The following is a 24220-nucleotide window of genomic DNA, read 5'->3' on the forward strand; positions in this document are numbered from 1 at the left end:
ACTTTCCTTGCCGGGGGACAGACCTCAATCGACAACAAAATTGAGAGGCTTCTTCTATTATGGATTAAAGAGAAGGAAATCGCCGGTGATATGTTCTAGTTTGAGAAAAGTTCCCGTTTAAGAAAATAAATAAATAAATTCTGCGGGTTGGTCTCTGCTCCCCTCCGCCTCCACCCAGCTCAAGTCACGTCGCCCCAAAGGTAAATGTCATTTTTCCTTTGTATAAGTTATTTAATTTAACTGTACAGTAGATTATGTTACTCAATTTTTAATATGTGTATAAAGTGATGTTTTTACCTAAGGTTTTTGCACGCGTTGCACGCATTCACTAATTAACATAGGTTTGGATTGCCCGTCATACGAGCAGTTCGAGTTACGAGCGTAGCCGCTGAACGGATTAAGTTCGTAACACGGGGGCCCACTGTGTATATATATATATATATATATATATATATATATATATATATATATATACACACACTGTATATATATACATACATACACACACACATACACACACACACACACACACACACACACACAGTATTTTCTAGACTATAAGCCGCACCGACTATAAGCAGCAAAAATTGACCAAAAAAACATCTTTTGCCACGGATATGCCGCACTGGACTATAAGCCGCAGGTCATAACATCAGATATTTATGCAAAAAGATGGTACATGAAAGTTTGAAAAAAAATTTTTTTTTAAAATCGTCTACCAACTGCAACATCCTTTCAACAGCATTCTGTCTCCCATTGTTTAATTGATATATGAATTTAGTGAACATTGCACACACTGCACCTAATAATATTTATAATCGTAATATTATAAAAACAATCATATATACAGTATACTGTATATCAAACACAAACTTTTATACAAGATCTTTATGCCGTCCTCACTCAGAAGCGTCAGATTTTTCGCCAGCTAGACGGCTGGATAACAACGTTTCAAACAACCAGACCGTCTTTCCTTTTGCTCTGCTGTATTTGAACAATGGCCACTGACTATTAACCTCTTTAGGTTACCGTAAAACTAGAAAAACAAGTAATCAGCTAATGATACATAACACCTCTTAAGCTAACAAGTTGCACAACTAAAAAAATGTCTCTAACGATAAACAAAACAGATGAACAATGTCGTCATTTTAACAATTTGTGTACTTTCAGACAATTCTCGTCCAAGGCAAAACAAAATAAGATCAGCAATCCTTGAACATAAATCTACATCTACTGAGAAAAACAATATTTCGAAGTAACCAGAAGAGGGTGCTCTATGTACAAATCTCAAACAACAAAGGTGGTACTGCACTTCTGAAGGGCAGAACAATCTTAATAATTCAATTTAGACATTTTTTGAAATAATTTTTAATATATTTTAAAACTCTTTCTGAGCACAGCCAATGATTCACATCTTTACAGTTCTATTTAGTCATTGCTCCATACACCAACTCCTTGAGCAGATACACGTTTGCTTGACCGGTGGGAAAAAAACAGCAGATAAACCGCACTGGACTATAACCCGCAGGGCTCAATGCTATGCTATGCTATTGGCTCGCGTCATGTCAATCACAGAAATGCCGATATGCTATTGGCCGAACGCCCTCATCTAGCCTGATGGCACGAGCTGGTCGGTGTGTTGTGAAGACTTTGCAAACTTTATCTGTTAGACATGGCTTCTAAAATTGCAAGTGGTAAAGGAAGAAGTAAGAGGATGATGACAATAAAAACGAAGCAGGAGTAAATAAAAAAATATGAAGGAGGTGTACGCATAGTTAAGCTTGCTAGTTAGTATGGCCGTAACCGCTCGACCATTTCTCAATAACAGGCAAGACTTTCCTTGCCAGGGGACGGACCTCGGTCAATAACAAAATGGAGAGGCTTCTTCTATTATGGATTAAAGAGAAGGAAATCGCCGGTGATATGTTCTCGTTTAAGAAAAGTTCTCGTTTAGGAAAAAAATAAAATAAATTCTGTGGGTTCGTCTCTGGTTCCCCCCACCGCCACCCACCACCAGCTCAAGTCACGTTGCCCCAAAGGTAAATGTAATTTTTCCTTTGTATATTTATGGTATTTAATTTAACTGTACAGTAGATTATGTTACTAATTTTTAATATGTGTATAAAGTCATGATGTTTTTACCTAAGGTTTTTGCATGCGTTGCACGCATTCACTAATTACCATAGGTTTGGATTGCCCGTCATACGGCCAATTCGAGTTACGAGCCTAGCCGCTGAACGGATTAAGTATATATATATATATATATATATATATATATATATATATATATATATATATATATATATATATATATATATGTACACATACATGTAATTTCACCACTATAAGGCGCACCTGAAACCCTTCAATTTTCTCATAGGCTGACAGTGCGCCTTATAATCCCGTGCGCCTAATATATCGATCATATCAAATGAAATATATAACTGTACTGTTATCACAACATGTTGGATACAATTACGTGAGTGCTGTTCAATAGCAAGCCTAATGTGATGTCTCACAGTCTTGCTACTTAACATGCATTAGCGTAACTAAACAAACAATGCGCCACAAAAAACCCATTTGAAGGGATGTTTATCGATGCTAACATTAGCTATTGCAATGCTAAACAAGCATGGTTGTGATCTTTTCATATGCCAATTAGATCATTGGCAAGAGTATGATGCATATAATAGGTGTTCAAAACTAGCAAGTGTCAACAGCATATGGCAACAACAATGCCCAAAGCAGATAAAAACACAGACTTATAGTAATTGTTTTCGAAAGAGTCCTGATTGAGGGAATCATCTTAATGTGCACGGCCGCATGCTGTCCTTAACACACAGCGATTTCCTGACTGCACCTCCAAAATAAAACTGACAACGGATGCTGACTGCATAAACTAATGTGTGTGTTTGTAAACTCAACAATGCCATACCGAGCGCAAAATATCACTGTTTTGAACAAAATTATAAGGTTTTTGGTTGCAATTTGAGTACAATATTTAAGTTTAATATTTAATGATAATTATATTCTTTTAAACTCTTGATTCGTTTGGCATTCATCCAGTCTTTTAATGTAATCCAGAGGTATTTTCCCCCATACTTTAGATAGTACTAAAATAAGAGGTCTGCTCCATTGTGTCTCTGCCTCAATGTGCCTATTGCCTCGACAACAACTGTGTTTGCTCTGTGTGTGTTTCATGACTGACACGGCACGTCCCTGTGAATGTAAAAGTGAGAGTTGGGGCGGGAGTTGATTGCCACTCCACAGGGATCTGTCATGTCAGTCATTAAACGCACCCTGGCAGAGGTGGTCAAGAGGCAAAGGAGCAAAGACAACGTTTACCAGATTGGAAATCTCTTATCTAGATTTCTTTTATAATAAAATGGTATTTCAAGTGTAAAGTCTCCAGTGTTATCCTGTTTGATCATGTACTGATACGGATACGCCTTTTTGACAGCCATCTTATGCCATTAAATCCATGCATACAAAGGAAGATTCGTGCATCCAAAGGGGAGATTCTCGCATGTGTCTCGCGAAAGTCATATTCATACGAGTGGTAAAACACGGATACAAATCTGAAAACACGAATACAAATCTGAAAACACGGATACAAATTTGAAAACACGGATACAAATCTGAAAACACGCATACGTCTATTTGAAAACACGGATACGCGTTTTTGACAGTGATCTTACTCCATAGTGGGTTGACGTAGATGTGATGGCAATAAAAACCATGGTGGGTAAAGGTCGATGGTAGCAACTACCGCAGCAACTTCCACTTACACCAGTTGCTTTTACGTTCATGTATTATTTGGTGTGTTTGAAATTCACTTTTGCGGAGCACATTTTACTGGTGTAGTGTTCATATTGTTTCTTCCTTGGCAGGGCAGGTTCAGCAGAGTTAAAGTGAAACTGAAAGATGTTTTTTTTTGGACATTTTATATTGGTTTGAATCATAGTAAATAAGAATCTTGATTCCTTTGTGAATGGATTTTTGGCACACTTTTAATACACATATATATACATAATAGATATGACTATCACACACCTCTAGCACAAATTTCAAATGCATCTTAAAACTGCCAATTACATGTTGTTATCCTACTGACACATTTAAACAGTTTTGTCATAAACCTAATTTTAGTTACTTCATAAAAGTATCATTTTTGGAAATTTGCCAGATTGAGGAAAATGTGACCAGACAAACGGTTTGTGATATGAAGAGGCAATAATACTCCAGAAGGTTGAGTCACAAGATAAAAAAAAAAAAAAAAAAAAAAAGTTGAGTGCTCACCTCAGTGAAGTCTGTCCATTATGAAGGTTTTGAGAAAAAGAGAAAAGCACGTTCAAGCCAAATTTAAACATTTAATTTAAGCATAATACTTAAAGGAGATACTTGTCAGCAAAATATTTGCAAATAGTGTCATGTTAATAAGAAAATAGAGACAAGTCATATAGCATTCAGTGATATAAAGAAAATGACCATTTTAAGGGTATTCCAATGACAACTCACACTGGAATTCTCAGTCTTGATTGATTTGGCTTGTAGGCAGTCTTCCATACTTCTTGTGGTCTCTTTGGCATCTGTACTTTTATCTACACTTCCTGTACCATTCTTTGGGTGAAACTCATTCTCTCCATTGTCTTTGGGTGGTTGAAGTCCTCGAGGAGCATCACTTCGCTGTTTCTTGGTGACATGAGCATCAGGTCCGTGAACAGTCTTAACATGCTTCCTGAGGGAGCTGGGGTCTGTGTAGCGCTTGGTACAACCCGCAATTTTGCATACATATGGTTTCTGTCAGCAGGTGATTAAATACAATTAGTTTTAATAGCAATAACAAGCAAAAACAAAATACAATTTGGTTGGCTTAAATCATGACTAATATTTTTACCAACTAAACTGACAAACATTCAGATCTACAGGTGTCGGCAAGTAAGATTATACCAGATACATGAAAGCCGTCTCATTTCTCTAGTAAACTGGGTGACATACCTCATTAGAATGAGTGCGATTCTGATGCTTGGCACGGTCTGAAGCATTTGAGAAAGCTTTGTAGCATCCTTCATGCTCACACACGTAGGGCTTTTCCCCAGTGTGGGACCTAAGGTGGGTCTTGAGGTTCTCTAGGCGTGAGTAAGCTTTTGCGCAGCCCTCAAACTGCAAAAATACATCAAGTCACATGTAACACGAGTAGAACGACTGCTCCATCCCTTCCCTACACCACTCGTCCGTTCTGGATCATGGGGTACTGGGAGCCTATCCTTGCTGACTTAGAGCAAAAGGCAGACTATATCCTGATCTGGCCACAGGTCAGTTACACGGCACATACAGAAATAAACAACCATTAAGACTTTAAATTAATTCCATCACTGACTGGAAACTGAACTCACGCTTTATGCTCCAAATTCAGACCAACAGTCCATTGCACAAGGGCGGCAAGTAACGATTACTTCAATGATTGATTTAACTGTTGATTAATTTGTAGCTTAAGCACTAAATTGGATTAAAACACAAACATACACATACATTTTCATTCATTTATTTAACGTAAAGTAGTTCATGCAACATGGCGCTAAAGTGCTTTAGGCGACACAATATGAAATTTCGCACATCAAAACTTTTGTTTCTTGTCATGTTAAGATCCCCAAACCACTATGGAAATGTTCAATCTTGCGCACAGAGGGCAGGAATGAATCATGGCGGCCGGTTTTGGGACACCAAGAGCTGTACAACATGGCGAGCTGAGCTTTCAATACCAAAATGTAGCGACGCGAGAGTGCTCACCTGGCTTGTAGAATGGTGTAGGAGAAACTTGGGATACCTGTATGTACAGTATTTACCCCCCCCCTCCTTTTTTTTTAACCAGCTTTTGAACTGCAGTTACTGTGGCAAGATAGTGGTAGTACAGCATTAACCAAAGTATTTAGCAAAGTACACACTTGATTGCAATGTTGAAACTTTTTCTCGCCTGTCAGACGGGTTTTGCCACAAAGCGAGGGACACGCAGCATACAAAAAAGAATAAAGCTGCTGGAGGAGAAGATTGGCACTGCCACATCCCAGAAAAGACGTGAAGGTTCTCAGCTGCGCTCTCCTTTTCCGACCCACAGTAAATGTACAAATATGCAGCCCCTGTGTGAATTAAGCGAACAAGCTAAACGCTCACAGTTACTCGTCAGCAAAAATGAGCACGGAAAATGATTTTGTGCATTCGGTCTGAACGTAGCATAGGCCAGCTGTCTTTGGACAGAAGGTGTGGAACACCCTGAAATAGTTGTCAGCCAATCGTAGAGTTGTATATGATCAACAACCTACTGCTGTGAATATTAAGACTGTAAAATACAACTCATTAGTTAACTTGTGTCGCCCCAGGGTTCTGTCAGGATAATGTGTACTTACAGTACATTTATGTGGCTTCTCCCCTGTGTGCCTCCTCATGTGGACCACCAGCATATACTGAGCCTTGAACGGCTTTTGCTCCCGTGAACAGTCCACCCACCGACACACAAACTCCTTCCTTTCACCGTGGATGTGGTCATTGTTGATGTGCTGACAAGACAGTCCAAATCACAATGTGACACATGCACTACAAAGGTACAGAGACATTGCTTGATGACAAAAATAAGTCACCAAATTCTTCTCCTTTCCTACAAACACACGCACAATAATTGCACACTTTGAGTAATGCTGCCATAAATAATCTCTGGCAGACATTGTGTCTCTGTCAACAGTAGATAAAGATCCACGTACAAACAGTGTCTGGTTGTACAGGCTGTCTGCAGGCTTGTGTGTTTGTAAAGAATTGGGGACTTCCTCGGTAAAAGATTTTGTACCCGCTTGTATCTCCCATCCATGAATCTTCATTAAACACAGCTGATTATGGAGTTTATTAAAATAGTATAATTTGTACTGCAAGCAATGAAATACTTAAAAACTTACATTCCTATGCACTGTACACTGTCACTACTTTTTCACAACCTAAAACCCCTTGTTAGTGCGCTGTTCTCATATAGATGGAGGAGGATTGGAAATTAGTGTGTAGTTCAGCAGAGACATTTGTTTTCAGGTTGCAAAAAACCTTTACTCAATAAATTATTAGATTTGTTAGTGGCCGATCTGGTGTGATGCTTGAAGTTTGAACATTTGTAAATTGTATATGGCTCAGTCTGTGACATACGGCCAAGGGTTTTTGAGGAGGCTCAAGACCACTCCCTTTGTTTTTCTTCAATCTGTGAGTCTTAAACATGAGGTCTGAAGTGACTGACAGTTAGGCAAAAAGTGCAAAGCATGTTGAAAGGGGACAGCACAGGCTTTCTAAAGCCCAGACCCACTGCTGGTTAGGGGTTTGAGGGTCATGGGCACACAGCTGCAAGGTTTGGCCCAAATTTGGCAAGAGCAGGGAGTCTCATTGATTGTGTTGTGTCAACTCAACAGGAAATAATAAGAGGCTAAGGAGCAATGGACAGTTTTCTGATCAAACAATCAAAATAAATTGACAAAGCTGATGAAATTAGCCTTGAGAAGAAAGCAAATTTAAAGCATTTCCACTTATATGAATCAAATAACGACTATATGTTCTTTGATAAGACTCAAGGCATACTCACATGCACAAGTTGGTCTTGGGTATCATACTCCTTGGTACAACCCTCCCAATGGCAGTTAGTCTCATATATGGCCTCAGGTTCCTGTTTGCACTCATCTTTATCAAGCTCCTCGCTCAGATCCAACAAACCTCCACTATGGTCCTACAAACAGAACTTTGCCAGTTATTGAAATGTAGTATCACATGTATAATCACACATTATTGGAAATACAGTGGACCCCGTGTTACAACGTCCCTGATTTAGGTTATTTTCATGTTGCGAAATGGAATACTGAGTTTTTTCACCACTTCTTTGTGACATTTTCCCGGATTTGCGACAAAAAAACTGTCATGACCCTAGGAGGTTGGCTGTTTTTAGGTTGTTTTGCCTCCATCTGCTGGCGTTTTTAGGTAATTGCACTTATTTACTATTGCCGTCTAACTGCTTTCATGCAAGTCGTGACTACAATGCTGATTTGCTATTGGTTGGCCTCACTTGTTTCAAATGGCGGAAAGGTAAAGCTTTGTTCGATTGTGAGTGGTTACAAAACCGTATTTATAGTGCATTTTACTGCTTACCGTAATTCAAAGTTGAAAGTGTTAGCCATGGATCCCAAGATAGTTAGTGATGGTAACGAGAGAAGAAAGAAGATGATTTATATGGAAACGATGCGGGAGATAACCCCATAACAAGCGGCACTCTAAGGTAAATAATTGTATCTATATTTTTTATTTATTATGTTTTCTGATTGTATACATGTATATTATATATACGTAGCACTTACTATACTATTTTAATACCAATTTTTAATATGTATGTACAATATTGATGTTTTTACCTGGGGTTCTAAACGCATTAGCTATTTAACATAGGTTTGGATTGCCCGTCATACAGCGAATTCGCCTTACGACCCCAACCGCGGAACTGATTAATCTCGTAACACGGGGGCTCACTGTACTTGTCTTCTCAAAATATGACAAAATATATACTGTTTTTTCTTGTGGCTCAAGGTGAGCTCTTATTTCACACAGTTTACATCAATACTGTATATTTAGAACAGCTGTAGCTGCTTTTAATCTGTTTTATTAGTTTTTTTTTTTAACTGTCCAAATTGGGGACATTTAGACTCAAGTGGTAGAATAAATGTTTCTTCATGTAACTATGAGTTCAGTCCAGAGTGTCAACTTTGCTTTCATGCCTTCAAACTCTTACTCTTGGTTGGCGTTACAGCGCTCGAAAAAGCAGAATAAACACTCCCTGAGACACCTTTTTTTTCAGAGCTATTAACACACTGAATAACAACAAAAGAGGAACAAAACTGAAAATAACAATTGCATCTGTGAAACTATGATTTATATTCTATTCTATTAATTCTTTATTTATATATTATTTATTCCATTCAAATTCTGTTCTTATTATCAATATGCACCGATCGGAGCTCCCTCAATGTTGTTGTGGACTTGTGTACAATGACAACAAAGGCATTCGATTTTATTCGATAAAAATCTCATTCAAACATAAATTAAATTGTTTTGTGTGAAAGATATTTCCACTTAAATATACAAAACCACTTTTTGTACATTTCCAGGTCCAGAGAGAACCAAGGATCCTCCAATAAAAGACCTCACACGTGAGCTTTATGAGTGGCTCCCACAGTGGTGAGATGCCACTGATGGCCACTTATCAACACATTGAATTTTTTTCTTCTGCTTTTCCTTTACTGTTATGTTTGCTAATCAACCATCTCAATCACAGCTACGAACAAAGCACTTTAAGCAACCTCACCAGCATCTGAGTATTGGTCATTTTTTTCAAACACTATGTCCCTTCCTCACTTCCTGTTATGTTCTTTTTCATCTGTTGAATTACAACCAGGATCAAAGTGCTTAAAGCTGTTATCCCACTGAGGAGAAGATTTCTGCCTGTCTTGTCAAAAGCAGCAAAAGTGCTTTAATGTCAGGGCCACGTCATGGCCCCAGTTCACCGGCTGCGCATCCCCAGCCGTCTACATGTTGTACAAGATATGTTATTGTGTCTTTTTGTTGGCGCATGTGCGGAGAGCTTTCCTTACAGACTTGAACCACACCCTCTGTTTGGGGCATGGCAGAAGACACGTTTTTTTAATCTCCTCCATCAACAACCCCTCATGTAATCTTATCTCTGATAAGATCTCGGACAGCACCGATAGCGCATCGCGATCAATTGTATTGTATGTTTCTTTGACAGTTCACACTCGTTAAGTCGAATTTTTATTCATTGTATGTGTGCAGTTGAAATGATAAATAAAGGCTATCTATTGATCGATCGATCGAATCTCTATCTATCTATCTATCTATCTATCTATCTATCTATCTATCTATCTATCTATCTATCTATCTATCTATCTATCTATCTATCTATCTATCTATCTATCTATCTATCTATCTATCTATCTATCTATCTATCTATCTAATCTATCTAAAATGTTTGCCCCTCAGAGCGATAGAGGCTTAAGCAGCTTGATTATGATAAAGATGTAATTAAAGCACATTTTTTTTCTGTCTAAATGATTTCATCAGCAATAAAGGACTCCTATGAATCAAATCTATACTTGGAACCAGTATTAAGGCTGACTGACCATGTCTTGGAACGCTATTATAAACTTACGCTGAATAAATTAAAATATAAACAGTTGTATTTTCTTTTCCGCCAAGGCCTTTGGAATTCCTTACCAAAGAGGTTGGTGAGATGGGCAGAGATCCGTCGACTTCGATCTTAACCTTTGTCCTTTTTGAGTTTATTGGGTTGACTGTGCTGCTCACTGCTGAATCTCCACTAGCATTCTGAAGGACATATTTGACAGACATTGTCACACATTGTTCATTTTGAATTTATTTGAAGCGAAAGCCATAAGTCAGAACACACGCTGTGGAAACTGATCAATTTAGGCTGGTTTATGATCACCCAAGCCATGAGAAAAGATTAAAGAAAATTAGTTATCCTTTTTAGCAAGGAGGGAGGGCTATATTGTTTGTATTAACAATGAGGAGACTTTGATCTGCTGACAGACTCTGAACTTGATCAAAATCCAAAAGAAAAACAAAGAATGGAGTTGAACAAAAATGGAACTTTATTGAAAGAAGACCGTCTTTGAGATGTGCATAGAACTCTGAATGGATCCCATCTTATACATTCCATTTAAGCATTTTCATGGATACTGTTGGTGTTTGCAAGAAGGCAATAAAAATGAGTTGCAGGTAGCTAGCTACTCTTTCAATATACCTCACAAAATTATTCAGTGAGTGGGGAGTTTACATGATGAGTCTCTCTTGTATAAACAGTGAGCAGCAAAAAAAGAGGAGGCAGTAGGAATGCAGACCGACAAACTCTAATGGAGTCCTGTGCAGAGTTCCAAACTGCAACGTCAATAAAAAAATAAATAAATAAAGGACAGCATAAATCTCTTTGCTATTGTCAAATAACAATTTTATCCCATATTGTTGTTTATTTCATGGATTGAATATGAGATGTCTAAATTTAAAGGGACAATCTGTGGTGTTTGGCGACATCTACTGATATAAAAACTCACTATGAATTTCAACATAATACATTTTATATACCGGAATTTTTTTTTTATATACCGTAAGTTTTTCACATAAAATTTTGGCACTATAATTTCCTTGGAAATGACAATGTATCTTGTGCAACCATTTTAAAATTTTGGTTCAATCGTTTTTTTTTTTTTAATAACAGCTATGTAATTTATATCTTGCTTCAAGGAGTAGTGGTTGTCAGTTATACTTTGTGAAAAACGCATGTCCCTTACAAATCAAAACTTGGAACGTTTTTTTTTTTTACATTTACTGTTTTTTTACTTGCAAAGTCTTGCAAAGTATACTGAAGATTATCAAAGATTCCCACACCTCGTTTTTGGAAACCAAGGAGTAGTATTTTGACAAGAAAGTATTAATCATCGGCCATTTAACCTTTTATTCAGCAAAACATGACCACTTAACATTTTTTTATAACGTAGCCTGCCATGCTGATCTTAGAGGTCAGGTTTTCCTTTTTCGAGGTTTAGTCTGCAAATCTTGTTCAAGAAAAAAATTAAAAACCCCTAAAAGTGCTATCTTTAGTCCAGAAACAACGTCAAGTGTTGTTACAAGTCAAGTTATACACTATCAGGTAACAGTCAGAACAGTAACAGTAAAAAGCGAAAACAAAACAAATCAAGAAGAGGAAAAAAGTTAACATGTTGAAGCTAAGTGGACTTTTCTACCAAAATGGACTGTTATATCAGTGGTTGCGATATTAATAAGATGAGGATGGCGGCTACATGTAAGTTCATTCTATTATTTTTGATACATTTTACTGTGACATTTGTTAATACAGTGGACCCCCGGTTTACGACGTCCCTGCCTTATGGTTTTTTCACCTTACGACATGGACCGCAATATTTTTTTTGGTCCCGTCTTTACGCCATTTTTTTTCGCCTTACGACATAAAAAACAACAACTTTTCTTCCCAAACATAGTGGTCAGTGTGGGCGCGTGTTTACACGCATTAGCTAATTAACATAGGTTTGGATTGCTCGCCATACATCGTATTTGCATTACGATCCCAACCGCGGAACGGATTAATCTTGTAATCCGTATCTGTTGTTAGTTTTTGCGCACATCTTGTAAATATAATTTAAACCTTACATTTTTTCCTTTTCCTGTGCGTATTTTGGGACTCCAAACATTTCTGTTGGGACCCATAGTTTTTTTAGTATTGCAAATCCTGGGGACCCAACACTTTTCAGAAACATCTATTTAGGAGGCATAAGAAGATCAACATTAAAACCAGCAATCAATCATTTTGGTTTATCAGTCAGTCAAGTCCCACCTGATTAGTTTCAGAGTTGGTGCTGTTATGGGAGGTGGACATAGGCGGAGTGGCCAGGGAAAGCTGGCAGGCAGAAAAAGAGGATACTGGTGGTTGAATGAGAGAAGGAGTGTGCCCAAGGGGATTCACACCTCTCTGTTGTGACAACTGCTGATATGCCACTTGGTTAATGGCATGATGGAAGCTGAATGAAGGGCTGGGATTGAAAGAAAAGGAAAAGACTGTTACATCACAGGAGAGACAAATGCTCTTTGGTGTTTACATGAAAAAAATCACTGCTAAAATTTAGAGTGCACTTGGTAGATGAATATAACCTTACTTGATCAGGGAATTATTCTACAGTTTTGTGTAGAGTAATATGTCGATAATATATTATTGCTTTTACAGGACATACCTTATTCCTCCAACTGAGAGGTGTCCATAGGAGCTGCTAGCAGCCGAATTAGAGCGAGAGTTGTTGATGTATGCAACCAGGGAATTGGGCGAAGTGCGGATCATGGTCTGCAGGTCAATGCTGGCATCTGATAATGGAGAGATGGATAGTGCCCTCTTCCTGCTCAGTCGGGATGTTATCCGGGGACTGGAGAAACGTGAAACTGTAAAAGACAAACAACCAACAAAAGACATGCATTACCGGAATATGTTGTCCAGCAATCAAATGGTTCAGTAAAAATGTGTGCAAAATTCCATGCACTAAACCTCTCTAAACAAGCCTGTTTCTTCAACAGAAACTACATTTAACACTTAATTAAAGAAGATCCCCAACTTCTCTCATGAAGGTCACTTCCATTCTACACTATGCTATCTCTTGCATCTTTTACTTACACAAACAGCTTCCCTGTTTAACATTTACATCCTCTTATGCATAATGAATTCCCACCAATAGTTCCCAGTAATTACCATGAAAACAATCAGTTTCAGACCACTCTACTAAGGAAAGTTAAATGGAGGCAATTTAAACAAATTGATCCTGGAATACCATTATAAAGAAAGAGCCTGTCTCACATGGATCGGGCACATAACCAGCTGTTGGATTTTGGCTTTGTCTACACGTAACCAGGGTTATTTAATACCGTGTATAACACCCCCCCACACCTCACCTCTCCTTCTCATGTAAAAAATATCTGTCAATGTGACTTTATTTAAAAAACAAACAAAACAAAAAAATGCAGCTACACAAATTCAGTGTGGTTTTATTCATTTAAAAGCATACCAAGCTGCTAGGCGGCAGTAATGTCGCCAATTCTGTCAAATCAGGAAGATTGATCATCTTCTAACGTCACCGCTATTGGCTTCTTTGGCGAGAAATACAGTAGTGTTACAATGTAAATCTACAGTTTATGATTGCAACACAAACGCGGATCTGAAGAATTTGGCAAATCTCCTCTTTGAGGCCTTCGGTTTTTATTAAAAAAAAAAACCCACACATATAGAAGATAGGGCAAACCGGAGACTTTTCCCACCCATTTGCAAGAACCTCGGCTTCGTGTAGACTATGCCCTAGTTATCAGAGTTTGGCTTGTAGTAAAAAGTCATAGGAAATAATGGGATTTTTTTTTCAAGCTTATTCTTCCATACACACAACAACTTGTGAGCGCCTCCGTCCCCTACGGAGCTCTCGAGGATTGAACCGTGGGTGACACCGATTGACACGCCGTTCTTGTTGTGTATCAAACAATTTGACACTTGACAGGTGCAACTGTTGTGGCCAAGAATTAATTTGGAATTTATTAAGAATGACATTGAAGAATCTGCATATTCAAAACATAAATCAAATTTGAATAGTGTGCAAATAAACCAATTTCCACCAAACGTTTGAAAGAAAACAGACCTGCGGCCAAAACCATTTTCCCTTTGGGTCCAATCCTCTCTCCCCTCACCCATAACCTGGCGCTTATATCAGCTATAATGCCACCCCATAGATACAGGCTAGACAGGTTGTATTTGGCCCTTAAACTACTCATCCTCTCGATTTTGCTAAATTGTGTACATATAATGATTGAGACCCCCCTTTCCTACACACACACACCTTTGCTGAGATTGTTTTGATTAGGGGTAGAGAACTCGGGTTCTAGATAGGCGTTCTACTGCAAGTATTTGTCTCCCTTCTATACCACACCTGATCAGGATCATTATTAGGCCAGGCCTGTAGATACCTTCACTTTAGAAATAAGAGGCTCCCCTGTCCTTGTTCCTGAGACTGCCAATATTTTCTAAAATGCATATACAGTATACTGCACATGTAATATGTAAAGAATATCCAGCTTATTAAATATAAGTATCCCACTTGAAACTATAAAATCAGATACTGCTGGAATGGTACCATACATACGTACATAAATAGGCTTCTTTTATTGATGGCCCGGCACAGGTCAAGTGCAAAGTGGTATTTGACCGTGTGCATTTGCGCGGTTGTAGGATGAAACGCTAACCGACTCCCAGCCAATCGAAGCTGCTTTCATTAAAAGCACAGTGGTTGAAAGGCACATCAAGAATTGATGTTGTGGAAATTGTGTTAATGTATACAGTCGAACTGCATGAAATTCTCTTGTACATGATGATGGCTATGCATGTAACAAGGGCAATTGGGGGCTTCCTTGCACTCATGAACGTGTGTGACAATAAGGTGTACTCCGCATTCTCCGGCACTAAAATAAAGTTCCACCCATTTTTAAGGCAAGCGCATGGGTGCCTGTCTACAAAAAAGGGACCATTGTAAATATAGGACACATCTGTGTATAGGACACACCCTTAATTTTAGGGTCAAAACGAATGCAATTTTAGGGTCAAATTCTGGTATTTTCTATGTTAGCCTGTATAGGACGCACCGGCAGTTTTGGCGACAATATAAAAACAATAGCAACACTGTTGTGCTCTGTGTCTTTATTATGATTTGTACCTTTATTATAAGTTATGCCTTTAAGTTGTGCATGTATTTTTCTATTTTATGGTGTGCTTTTTGTTTAGGATGAGTTCTCAATTGGATGCAAAAGGATGCAATTTAGACTGACGCCACAGTTGAAGTCACAGCTCCTTATCTTAAAGGATGCATTTGAGCTGACGTCATAGTCACACTTGCGATCATAAAGGATGGCTGCGTAGTACACCACGAAGGCTATATAACGGGCCGGCGCAGGAGAACCTGTTGCCGGGTTATTGTTTTGCCAAGCTTTGAGTTCCTCTTGTTCTTCTTTGTCAGTTAATAAACTTTCCACATCATTGCGTGGCTGGCTTGGGTCCTGAATCCGTTCGAGTTCCAAGGTCAATCGTAACAAAATAACCCAGCCAAGATGGACCCAGCCGACACGGAACAAGTACGCAAGGCTCTAGCCTGCCAGGGACAAATGGTTGGTTGACACCAGCAGAATATAGAAGAGCTCCAGCGGGCTATCGACGCAATGGCAAGAAGCGTGGAAGTGGTCGCCTATCGTATTCCAGAAGCCAATCCGGTGGCTTTTGGCTCAGGCTCCAGCGACGAGACATCGATGACGAGTCGGGAACCAGCCATTCCGCACCCGGCACGCTACGCAGTTGAGCAAGGCACCTGTAAACAATTCCTCCATCAATGTTCCCTTGTGTTTGATCAACAACCACTGACTTACCGGTACGACTGGTCGAAGATTGCATTTATTATGAGTCTTCTCACTGACAAGGCACCTGGGCTATGGCCACAACTGAAACCAATCAGAGATTCTCTTGCAACATTCACACAAGAATTTTGGAATGTGTTTGATCACCCAGTACGGAGCCGCGAGGCCGGAGATCAACTAATAGCTCATAAACAAGGTGACCAAAGTGTGGCTGAATATTCCGTAAAGTTCCGCATCTTGGCCGCTAGTTTTGGAGAGACTGCACTTTCGAGGGCTCTTTCGCAGCGGACTTCAACCTAAATTGAAGGACGAGCTCGCCGCTCGAGATGAAACCACCACCTTAGAAGAGCTGATTGCGCTGACCATTCGTCTCGACAGATGACTGCGAGAGCGCGGAAGAGAGAGAGATGCGTTGGTGTCCTTCACGCCGACTTCCCAAAGAGGGGCCGTTGCAACTTCTGCATCAGTTCCGGGGTGGACGGCCGTCGGCAACGAACCCATGCAAATTCGAGGAGGTCGTCTTACTCGGGGCAAAAGGGAACGTCAGATTCGATCACACCTCTGCCTCTATTGTGGTCAACCAGGTCACATGATCGCCGCCTGCACGTGGCAGCCAGACTGCAACACCCAGGGGTCTACATCCAAGTACCATTGTACACAAACTGTGAGTACAATGGAGACTGTGGTTCGGTCGGCGGCATAGCGGACAACCCACCACGTCGGCGATTGCAGCTGGGGAGGTGGTATACGCTAACTATCGTAAAACAATAAGTGCTTTGGTTGATTCGGGGGCAGATGACAACTTCATTGACTTTAATTTGGCAAAAGCCTTGGGATGTTTTGTGATCCCTTTAGACACACCTAAAAAGGTTAATGATCTTGATGGGCACCCGCTGGCGGAAGTGACTTATCAGATAGGTCCAGTTTCACTCATAGTTTTGGGGAACCACCGCGAGCTAATTATGCTCCTCGTCATGCCCATCCGTCGCACACCAGTCCTTTTAGGCTTACCGTGGCTAGCGTTACATAACCCAAATATCAACTGGACTGGTTATCATCGGTTTGAGTCTGTTCAGTCATGCAAACTGTCTTCAGGCCGCGGAGTTTGCCAGAGTTCCATGTATCGTTCCAAAATGTGTGGAAATCATTTTGGAACGGGTGCGAGCCGATTACCACAATTTACGGGAGGTTTCCAGTATAGATCAGACACACCGCCCATATGACTGCGCCATCGACATTGTGTCGGGATCATCCTACCCGGCGCCGAAACTGTACAAAATCTCGCCGCCCGAGCAGGAGTCGCTTCGCGATTACATCTCCACCTCTCTCTCTCCGGCGGACATATCTATCCCTCACCCTCACCGTTCGCTGCAGTTTTTTTTTTTTTTTTTTTTTTTTACAAATAAGAAGGACAAAACTCTCTGCCCCTGTATCTACTACTGTGGTCTCAACGATATTACGGTAAAAAACAAGTATCCTTTACCCTTGCTCGACGACGCGTTCTCTGCACTGCATCAGGCCCACATATTCAACAAACTGGACCTCCGCAGCACATACGATCTTGTTCGCATTCGAGAGGGAGATGAGTGGAAAACTGCGTTCAACACACTACTTGGACACCTCGAGTATCTAGTCATGCCGTTCGGACTCACTAACGCACCTGCCGTGTTCGAAAGCATGGTTAATGACATCTTGCGTGACATGATCAACCTGTTCTGGTTTGTGTATTTGGACGAGATCTTGACCTTTTCCAAAAATCTGCAGGATCATCGACAACATGTTCACATGGTTCTGTAACGCTTGCTGGAGAACAGGTTGTTTGTCAAAGCTGAGAAATGCGATTTCCACCTGCCATCGGTCCTGTTCCTCGGTTACGTTGGTGAGAAGGGCCAGTTGCGAGCTGATCCAGCAAAAATCCAGGCAGTAGTCGAATGGCCAACCCCGACATCTGTCTTATGTTTGGGGCGTTCGGTCAAGCAAATGTGTTTATCTGTTCAAGGATTCGGTTTATGGTACAATTATGAAATAGAACTTAAAAGATGCGAATCAAAGGCTGTGCTCAAAAAGAGTTTTAAAATATATTATTAAAAAATGTTTTGAAAAATGTCTGAATTGAAAAAGATCTTGTATAAAACTTTGTGACATGTCACTTTGATATACGGTATAAAGTATATATGATTGTATTTATATTATTTAAGTGCAGTGTGTGCAATGTTCACTAAATTAATCTATCAATTAAACAATGAAAGACAGAATGCTATCAAAGTGTAGATTTCAAGTTTGAACTGCTATTTAACACTGCAATATTCTGTTTGTGATATGTAGGTAATACCGATATATTGTTATAATGTTGGGACGAAACGAACAGGGATGTCCAATCTGTTAAAGAGAGGATGTTGCAGTTGGTAGACAATAAAGAATATATATATTTTTTTAAATTAAAACTTTCATATACTACCTTTTTGCATAAATATCTGATGTTATGACATGTGGTTTATGGTCCAGTGCGGCTTATCCGTGGCAAAAGATGTTTTATTGCTAAATTTTTTGCTGCTGCGGCTTATATACCGGTGCAGCTTATAGTCCTGAAAGTATAGTAAATTGTCATCAAGACTGCAATCGGGTAAAACACTATCAACAGTTTGGAATTTTGAATGATGCTGACAGCGTATTTACCCTGAAAGAGTATGGTCAAAGGTCTAGAAATGTACTTTCCCTTCAGTCAGCCAACAGTGTGACTGGGGTCACTGAGGACTTCTGTTGCTGAGGGACAACTGCAAATTACTGTAGACGGTTTTATCAGTGTTGCCATCCAATGCAAACACCAAGTGATGAAGCACATATTTACCACCTCAGCCTCTACCTGAGGTACTTCTCTTACCCTGGCAGTAAATAAGGTCTTTGATTCAGCCTGAGGATGCCAGCCCAGACTACTAGATGGCTTCCTGGATCTATATGGGCCCTGTGTACTGTCAAAGCCGCAATGAAAACGCCTCCATGCAGGTACAAGGCCAAATCTTGACCACATGGTCACTACTAGTATGATGGAACACAAACTAAAAGTCACTGATGGTAGCGGTCTGTGTGGGCACAGCATTGGAGCATGTTGTGGGCGTTGGTGATATTACAAACAATAATCTGTTCAAGCAAATGCAAGTAGACAGTAGAGTGCTGGTCACAGAGATTGTTGGAGGAAGAGAATAACAATTATGAACGTTTTTGTTTTGCCTCTTCTTGACTCTCTTTGCCGCTTATTTGATTGCGCCGGTGCTATCTATTATTGATGAAAAAATGCCTGCTTTCAGTGTAAAAAAGGGCTAATTAAAAAGTGGGGATGAATAGGACATTTAGTCCCACCACTATCTTTTTATGGGTAACCTGGTATGTCGTTTATTTTGTAAGATAGTGTTGATAATGACAGGGTTAGGGTTAGGGGTGATTGACAGAATGTGCTTTTGCCCCCGCAGATGCAACATGCATGTTTTGGTTTACACATAGCCCATTATTAAACCAAAATAGAGAGCATGTAAGTGGGTAGACAGCATAGATTTTTTTTTCTTTTTATATGATACAATCTAATCATTTTTGCCACATAAAGCACTCCTGAAAAAAAATGTGTTGTCCGTACCATCCACTGGACTGATGTAATCTGGTATATGAGCTGCTGCTGCACTGCTCTGCATCAGGAGGTCCCCATATGGGTGTCGCTGGCTGGCACTGGCCATCAGATGGTAGTATTCAGTGGGGTTGGCCCCTGATGGTGGTGGGGGTAGTGTGAATAGGGCTCGGTCTTTAAAGTATTCATGGGTAACTTCCGTAGGGATGGGAAGCACAAAATCAAGGTCAGTGCTGAAACCTCAATGGTAAATGTCAATAAAATACAGTAAAAAGAAGCAGTACACAATTTCACTTTTGTCATACTAATGTTAATCCTAAAAGGTAGTCATGGATATACTTTGTTTAATGTATTACATCACACGATGAAGCTATTCTCATAGATGTAGGAAAGGGAGACATGTAAGGGGCCAGTGAAAAGTACGCACCTTTGCGTGTGCTCAGGAAGCATAAAGGAAACTGTCCACATACCAATTTAATGTTCCCAATTTCTCTTTCTCTTTCTGTCTCTCGCTCTTTCTCTCTCTTTTGGGTCTCTGATTCGATTCAGAATTGATTTTCGCTTCAAAACGTTTTGATTAAATTAAAAATTAGTTTTTCTTCAATTATACTGTATTGATGTGCAGAAAATACTCATGCAACTTCAGCCGGCAAAAATATTTATCATGCCGTCAACGTGATTCAGACCCGCAATTGGGAAAAGCATACGTCATTCACACATCAAGTAATTCCTTTTGTATTTCGTTTTTCGTATTTCATTCGTAATTGCAGGTGTATGGTGAGTCTCACCTTCAGCAGGGCTCAGTCCTCGTGCTGCAGAGATCATGGAGAGGGTGGGGCTTCCATGTACTGAATGTAGGTATTGCTCCATGTGGGGGCTGACGTAGGGATGTGGAGGGCTGAATGGAGACTCACCTGGCCCAGTCGGTGCATGTGGTGATAAACGAATCAATGTGATGTCTGAGATTATTGGACTGCCAGTTAGTCCTGGACCTCTACAGTCATAAGAGACACACACACATGTGCACGCACACACACACACACACACACACACACACACACACACACACACACACACATATTGCAACGTTTTTTTGTACCCTCTTTACACCATTTCTTTCGCCTTGCGACACATCCAAGATGGCAGTCGGTGTGCATGCGTGACCTCCATGTTGGATGTGTCTGCGCTCATACGTCTATACACGCGTCATCACTTACGTCACTACAATGCTGATCTGCTATTGGGCGGCGTCACAGTCAAAACGGCCGCATGCTAAAGACTGGGTCTCGTCTTGAATGCTTAAAATAACGTATTTATTGTGCATTTTACTGCTTAATTCAAACTTGAATGTGTTAGCCATGATTTACATGGAAACTAAGCTGGAAATAATCAAGGAATATGAAGGCTAAGATAGCCTAGCCTAGTCTCGGCTACCCTCACTAGGGAATATGGCCATAACAAGCGTCACTCAAAGGTAAATAAATCCTCTATACATTTTTTTATTTATGATGTTATTTATTTGTAAACATGTATATTATATATACGTAGCACCTACTATACTATTTTGATACCCATTTTTAATATGTACATACATTTTGGATGTACTGTATTTCCCTGGGATTTTAAACGCATTGGCTATTTGACATTAGGTTTGGATTGCCCGCCATTCCGTGAATTCGTTTTACGAGCCCAACCGTGGAACGGCTTAATCTCGTAAACCGGGGGCCAATGTATATACATACACATACACAGTCTCCAAAGCTATTGGAAGAGTGAAGCAATTTCCTTTATTTTTCATGTAGACTGGAAACGTTTGAGTTTGACACCAAAAGACAAATATATGGACTTTCACTTATATAGCGCTTTTCTACCTTGGGTACTCAAAGCGCTTTACACTAACTAGTTATTTACCGACTGATGACGCAACATCAGGAGCAACTGGGGGTTCAGTGTCTTGCTCAAAGACACTTCGACATCAGGTCGGGGGATCGAACCCTCAGCCTCTCAGCTGGGAGACGAACACGCTAACACCGAGGCATGCCGCCCAAATATGAGACAACCGATCAACCATCTAGGTATTTACATGTGAATCTTATACACAATTTAGAAGAAAACATTTTTTGTAAAAAAAATCACCGCATTTTAGGTGATTGGAATAGAAAAAATTAAAGCATGTAAGATTTAATATTTTGTCACAAATCACTTGCTTGAAGTTACTGCATCAAGGCTATGACCTATTGACAACACCAAACTTTAGGATTTTTTATTTGGAATGCTTTTCCAGACTTTCACTGTAGCCTATTTCAGATGTTGTTTGTTTTGGGGGTTTGTTCCCTTCAATCTCCTCTTCAGCAGTCCCCCAATCCCGGTCCGTGGATCAACTGAAATAATGTTTTGGAGATTATTTAGTTTAACAGTTCATACGTTTGTCCTTGAGCTTTGTTTTTTTGGCACCGCCTCTGGCCGCTGTTGATATTACATACATAGAGAAGGATGATGTGGTTTTTAGAGCAGCCAGCCTTTGTTAGCTGCTCTCACAATGTTTCTATCATCAACTGCTGTTGTTCTTCTTGGTCTACCAGTTTGAGTGGTTCTTTTTTCTTCAAGACATTCCAAATGGTTCCACTGGCTATGGCCAATGTTTGTCCAATGGCTCTAATTGACTTCAGCTTCTCTGAGCTTGATAATTGTTTCTTTATTCCCCAGCTCTCTGGTTTTCATGTTCGTTACACCTCTTACTATAAGAACAAGCGCCACAGGAAATACCCAACTCTGAAACCGAGCACTAAAGACATCAATAAAGAGGACACATTAAGTCCAAGATTCAAACATTTACAAGACGCGAGCAAAAACCAAGAACAGATATTACCTAATGTCAAAGTGAATATACGGTGCAAAATCTTACACGAGATCACTTCAAATATTGAACAGGTAAATACAATGATTCATAATGACCAGAATTACCACAATGATATGACAGAAATAGGCACGTTGGTCATCTCTGTACCAGCCACAAGAGGAATAAAAAAATTACATGACATCAGATAACAAGACAGTTTTGAATAAAAGCCTGTGCATCTAAAAGTGCATGTAAAAGTCAAAGATGATAATCAAGGATGATCCTTGCCTTTTTTCTGGTCTCCGATGTGCACGTTTGCCTTTATTTTCTAGTGAAGTGGGATGAAGACATTGTCAGAGCACCTTAAATTCAAAACGCAACGGAAGGTTTAGATCATTACAAAGCTTGCATTCTCGCATGATTGCGAAGGATGTTTATGGCTCTTCTTTACTGCTTAACAGGCTGTTTTCTCATGTTTGCAAACATTCTTAAGCATTCCTTTGAATTTTCATCGGATGATTTTGTAATGTGTCCTCCAAAAGTTAGCGTCTAGCTTATTTATGATGTTTTATGATATTTATGATATTTATTTAAGATGTGGCAAATCTTAGACCATCGAACTTTGCATTGAAAGAAAGCCCTGATCCAATAGTTTGATTCAAATTCAGGCCGTCGACAAGTGAAAGGTTATGCTAAAACAACATCTATGAAGCATTTTCGATCAGCTGTGCAGCTTAATTTATAACGCCTTCCCCCCAGACTGACAGACGCTCAGACTGGCAGGGGCTTACACTCAAAGACAGCAATTTGAAATAACAGAATGGATTGGGGAAAACAAAACAAAACAACAACAACCGTCAAACAGGAATGCAAAAACAAAACCACACACAACTTGATAATCCTATTATGTTAAAAAAAAAAAAAAATCAATGGATAGGCTCTGGCGCTACCTACAGGATTAGACGTGTAAAACATCCCAACACAACAAGCTTTTCTGATCGACGGTCGATGACCCGTTGAACAGATTTATATTGCAAATGTGAGAACTGCATGATAAAACAACAGATTTACGGTAAATAGAAGATGACTATTTATCATGGTGTGTTGTAATGTTTTTCTTTCAATGCTTTATCTTGAACATACACAAAAATGTTGCAAAGTGCAAAAATTGTGACCAAAAAAAAAAAAAAATCACATTTTGGACATAAATTTCTCCACCTTGGCTATTTCTGTTCTGTCCTTTTTGGTGCAGTTAATGTGGCTACTAAAAAAAAAAAAAAGATATCCCAAGATAACTTTAGATACATCGTTGACAAAGGAAAAAAAAAGTGAGAAAAATCATGGATAGTGAACCAGTAGAGTAGAGTTGAGTACACTAGGAGGCAAACTACAATGACATTAATAATTTTCAGTCTGTTTCTGCTTACTTTGTATCCTTTCACCAGTTCCTTAAGCTAATGTAAAGTAATTATTTTGTTCACTTTACTTGTTTTCGGCCCTAAAGGCACAAACAAGTCAGAACTAAAGCTTTTGGTCCGTGTGTCAGGAAGTCTTGTTTGGTTTGGCAAAACAATGTGAATGAAAAAAATACTTCTGAAGTTGCCTCCAACCGTCTTCGATGGAACAAGCCTAGCAGAGAGCTATTTTAGAATTCCTTGTTGAATTCAGAATTTATTATTTTAGACTTCCCTGTTGGAATTCTAAAATAGCTCTCCATTCTC

At 39.5% G+C, this 24220-nt stretch overlaps 1 protein-coding gene across 9 annotated transcripts in view; it reads right to left on the reverse strand.

The window, feature by feature from the left end:
• LOC148423248 (transcription activator GLI2.L-like) overlaps positions 1-24220 on the reverse strand; it is a 144722-nt gene that overhangs the window by 11138 nt on the left and 109364 nt on the right. For 8 of the 9 annotated variants that reach the window (XM_088414567.1, XM_088414566.1, XM_088414564.1 and 5 more), the window contains 9 exons: positions 20449-20654; positions 19673-19855; positions 12849-13050; positions 12455-12650; positions 10300-10410; positions 7610-7750; positions 6405-6554; positions 4999-5163; positions 4519-4800 (listed from right to left, as the gene is read on the reverse strand). In XM_088414567.1, coding sequence (XP_088270693.1) covers positions 4519-4800; positions 4999-5163; positions 6405-6554; positions 7610-7750; positions 10300-10410; positions 12455-12650; positions 12849-13050; positions 19673-19855; positions 20449-20654 — 1636 coding nt within the window. The remainder of the gene's footprint in view (positions 1-4518; positions 4801-4998; positions 5164-6404; positions 6555-7609; positions 7751-10299; positions 10411-12454; positions 12651-12848; positions 13051-19672; positions 19856-20448; positions 20655-24220) is intronic. The other variant, XM_088414568.1, reaches the window with a different exon arrangement.

Source organism: Hippichthys cyanospilos, chromosome 5, assembly GCF_059441005.1.
Source record: "Hippichthys cyanospilos isolate Australia breed blue-spotted pipefish chromosome 5, RoL_Hcya_1.0, whole genome shotgun sequence".
NCBI classification, from domain to species: domain Eukaryota; kingdom Metazoa; phylum Chordata; class Actinopteri; order Syngnathiformes; family Syngnathidae; genus Hippichthys; species Hippichthys cyanospilos.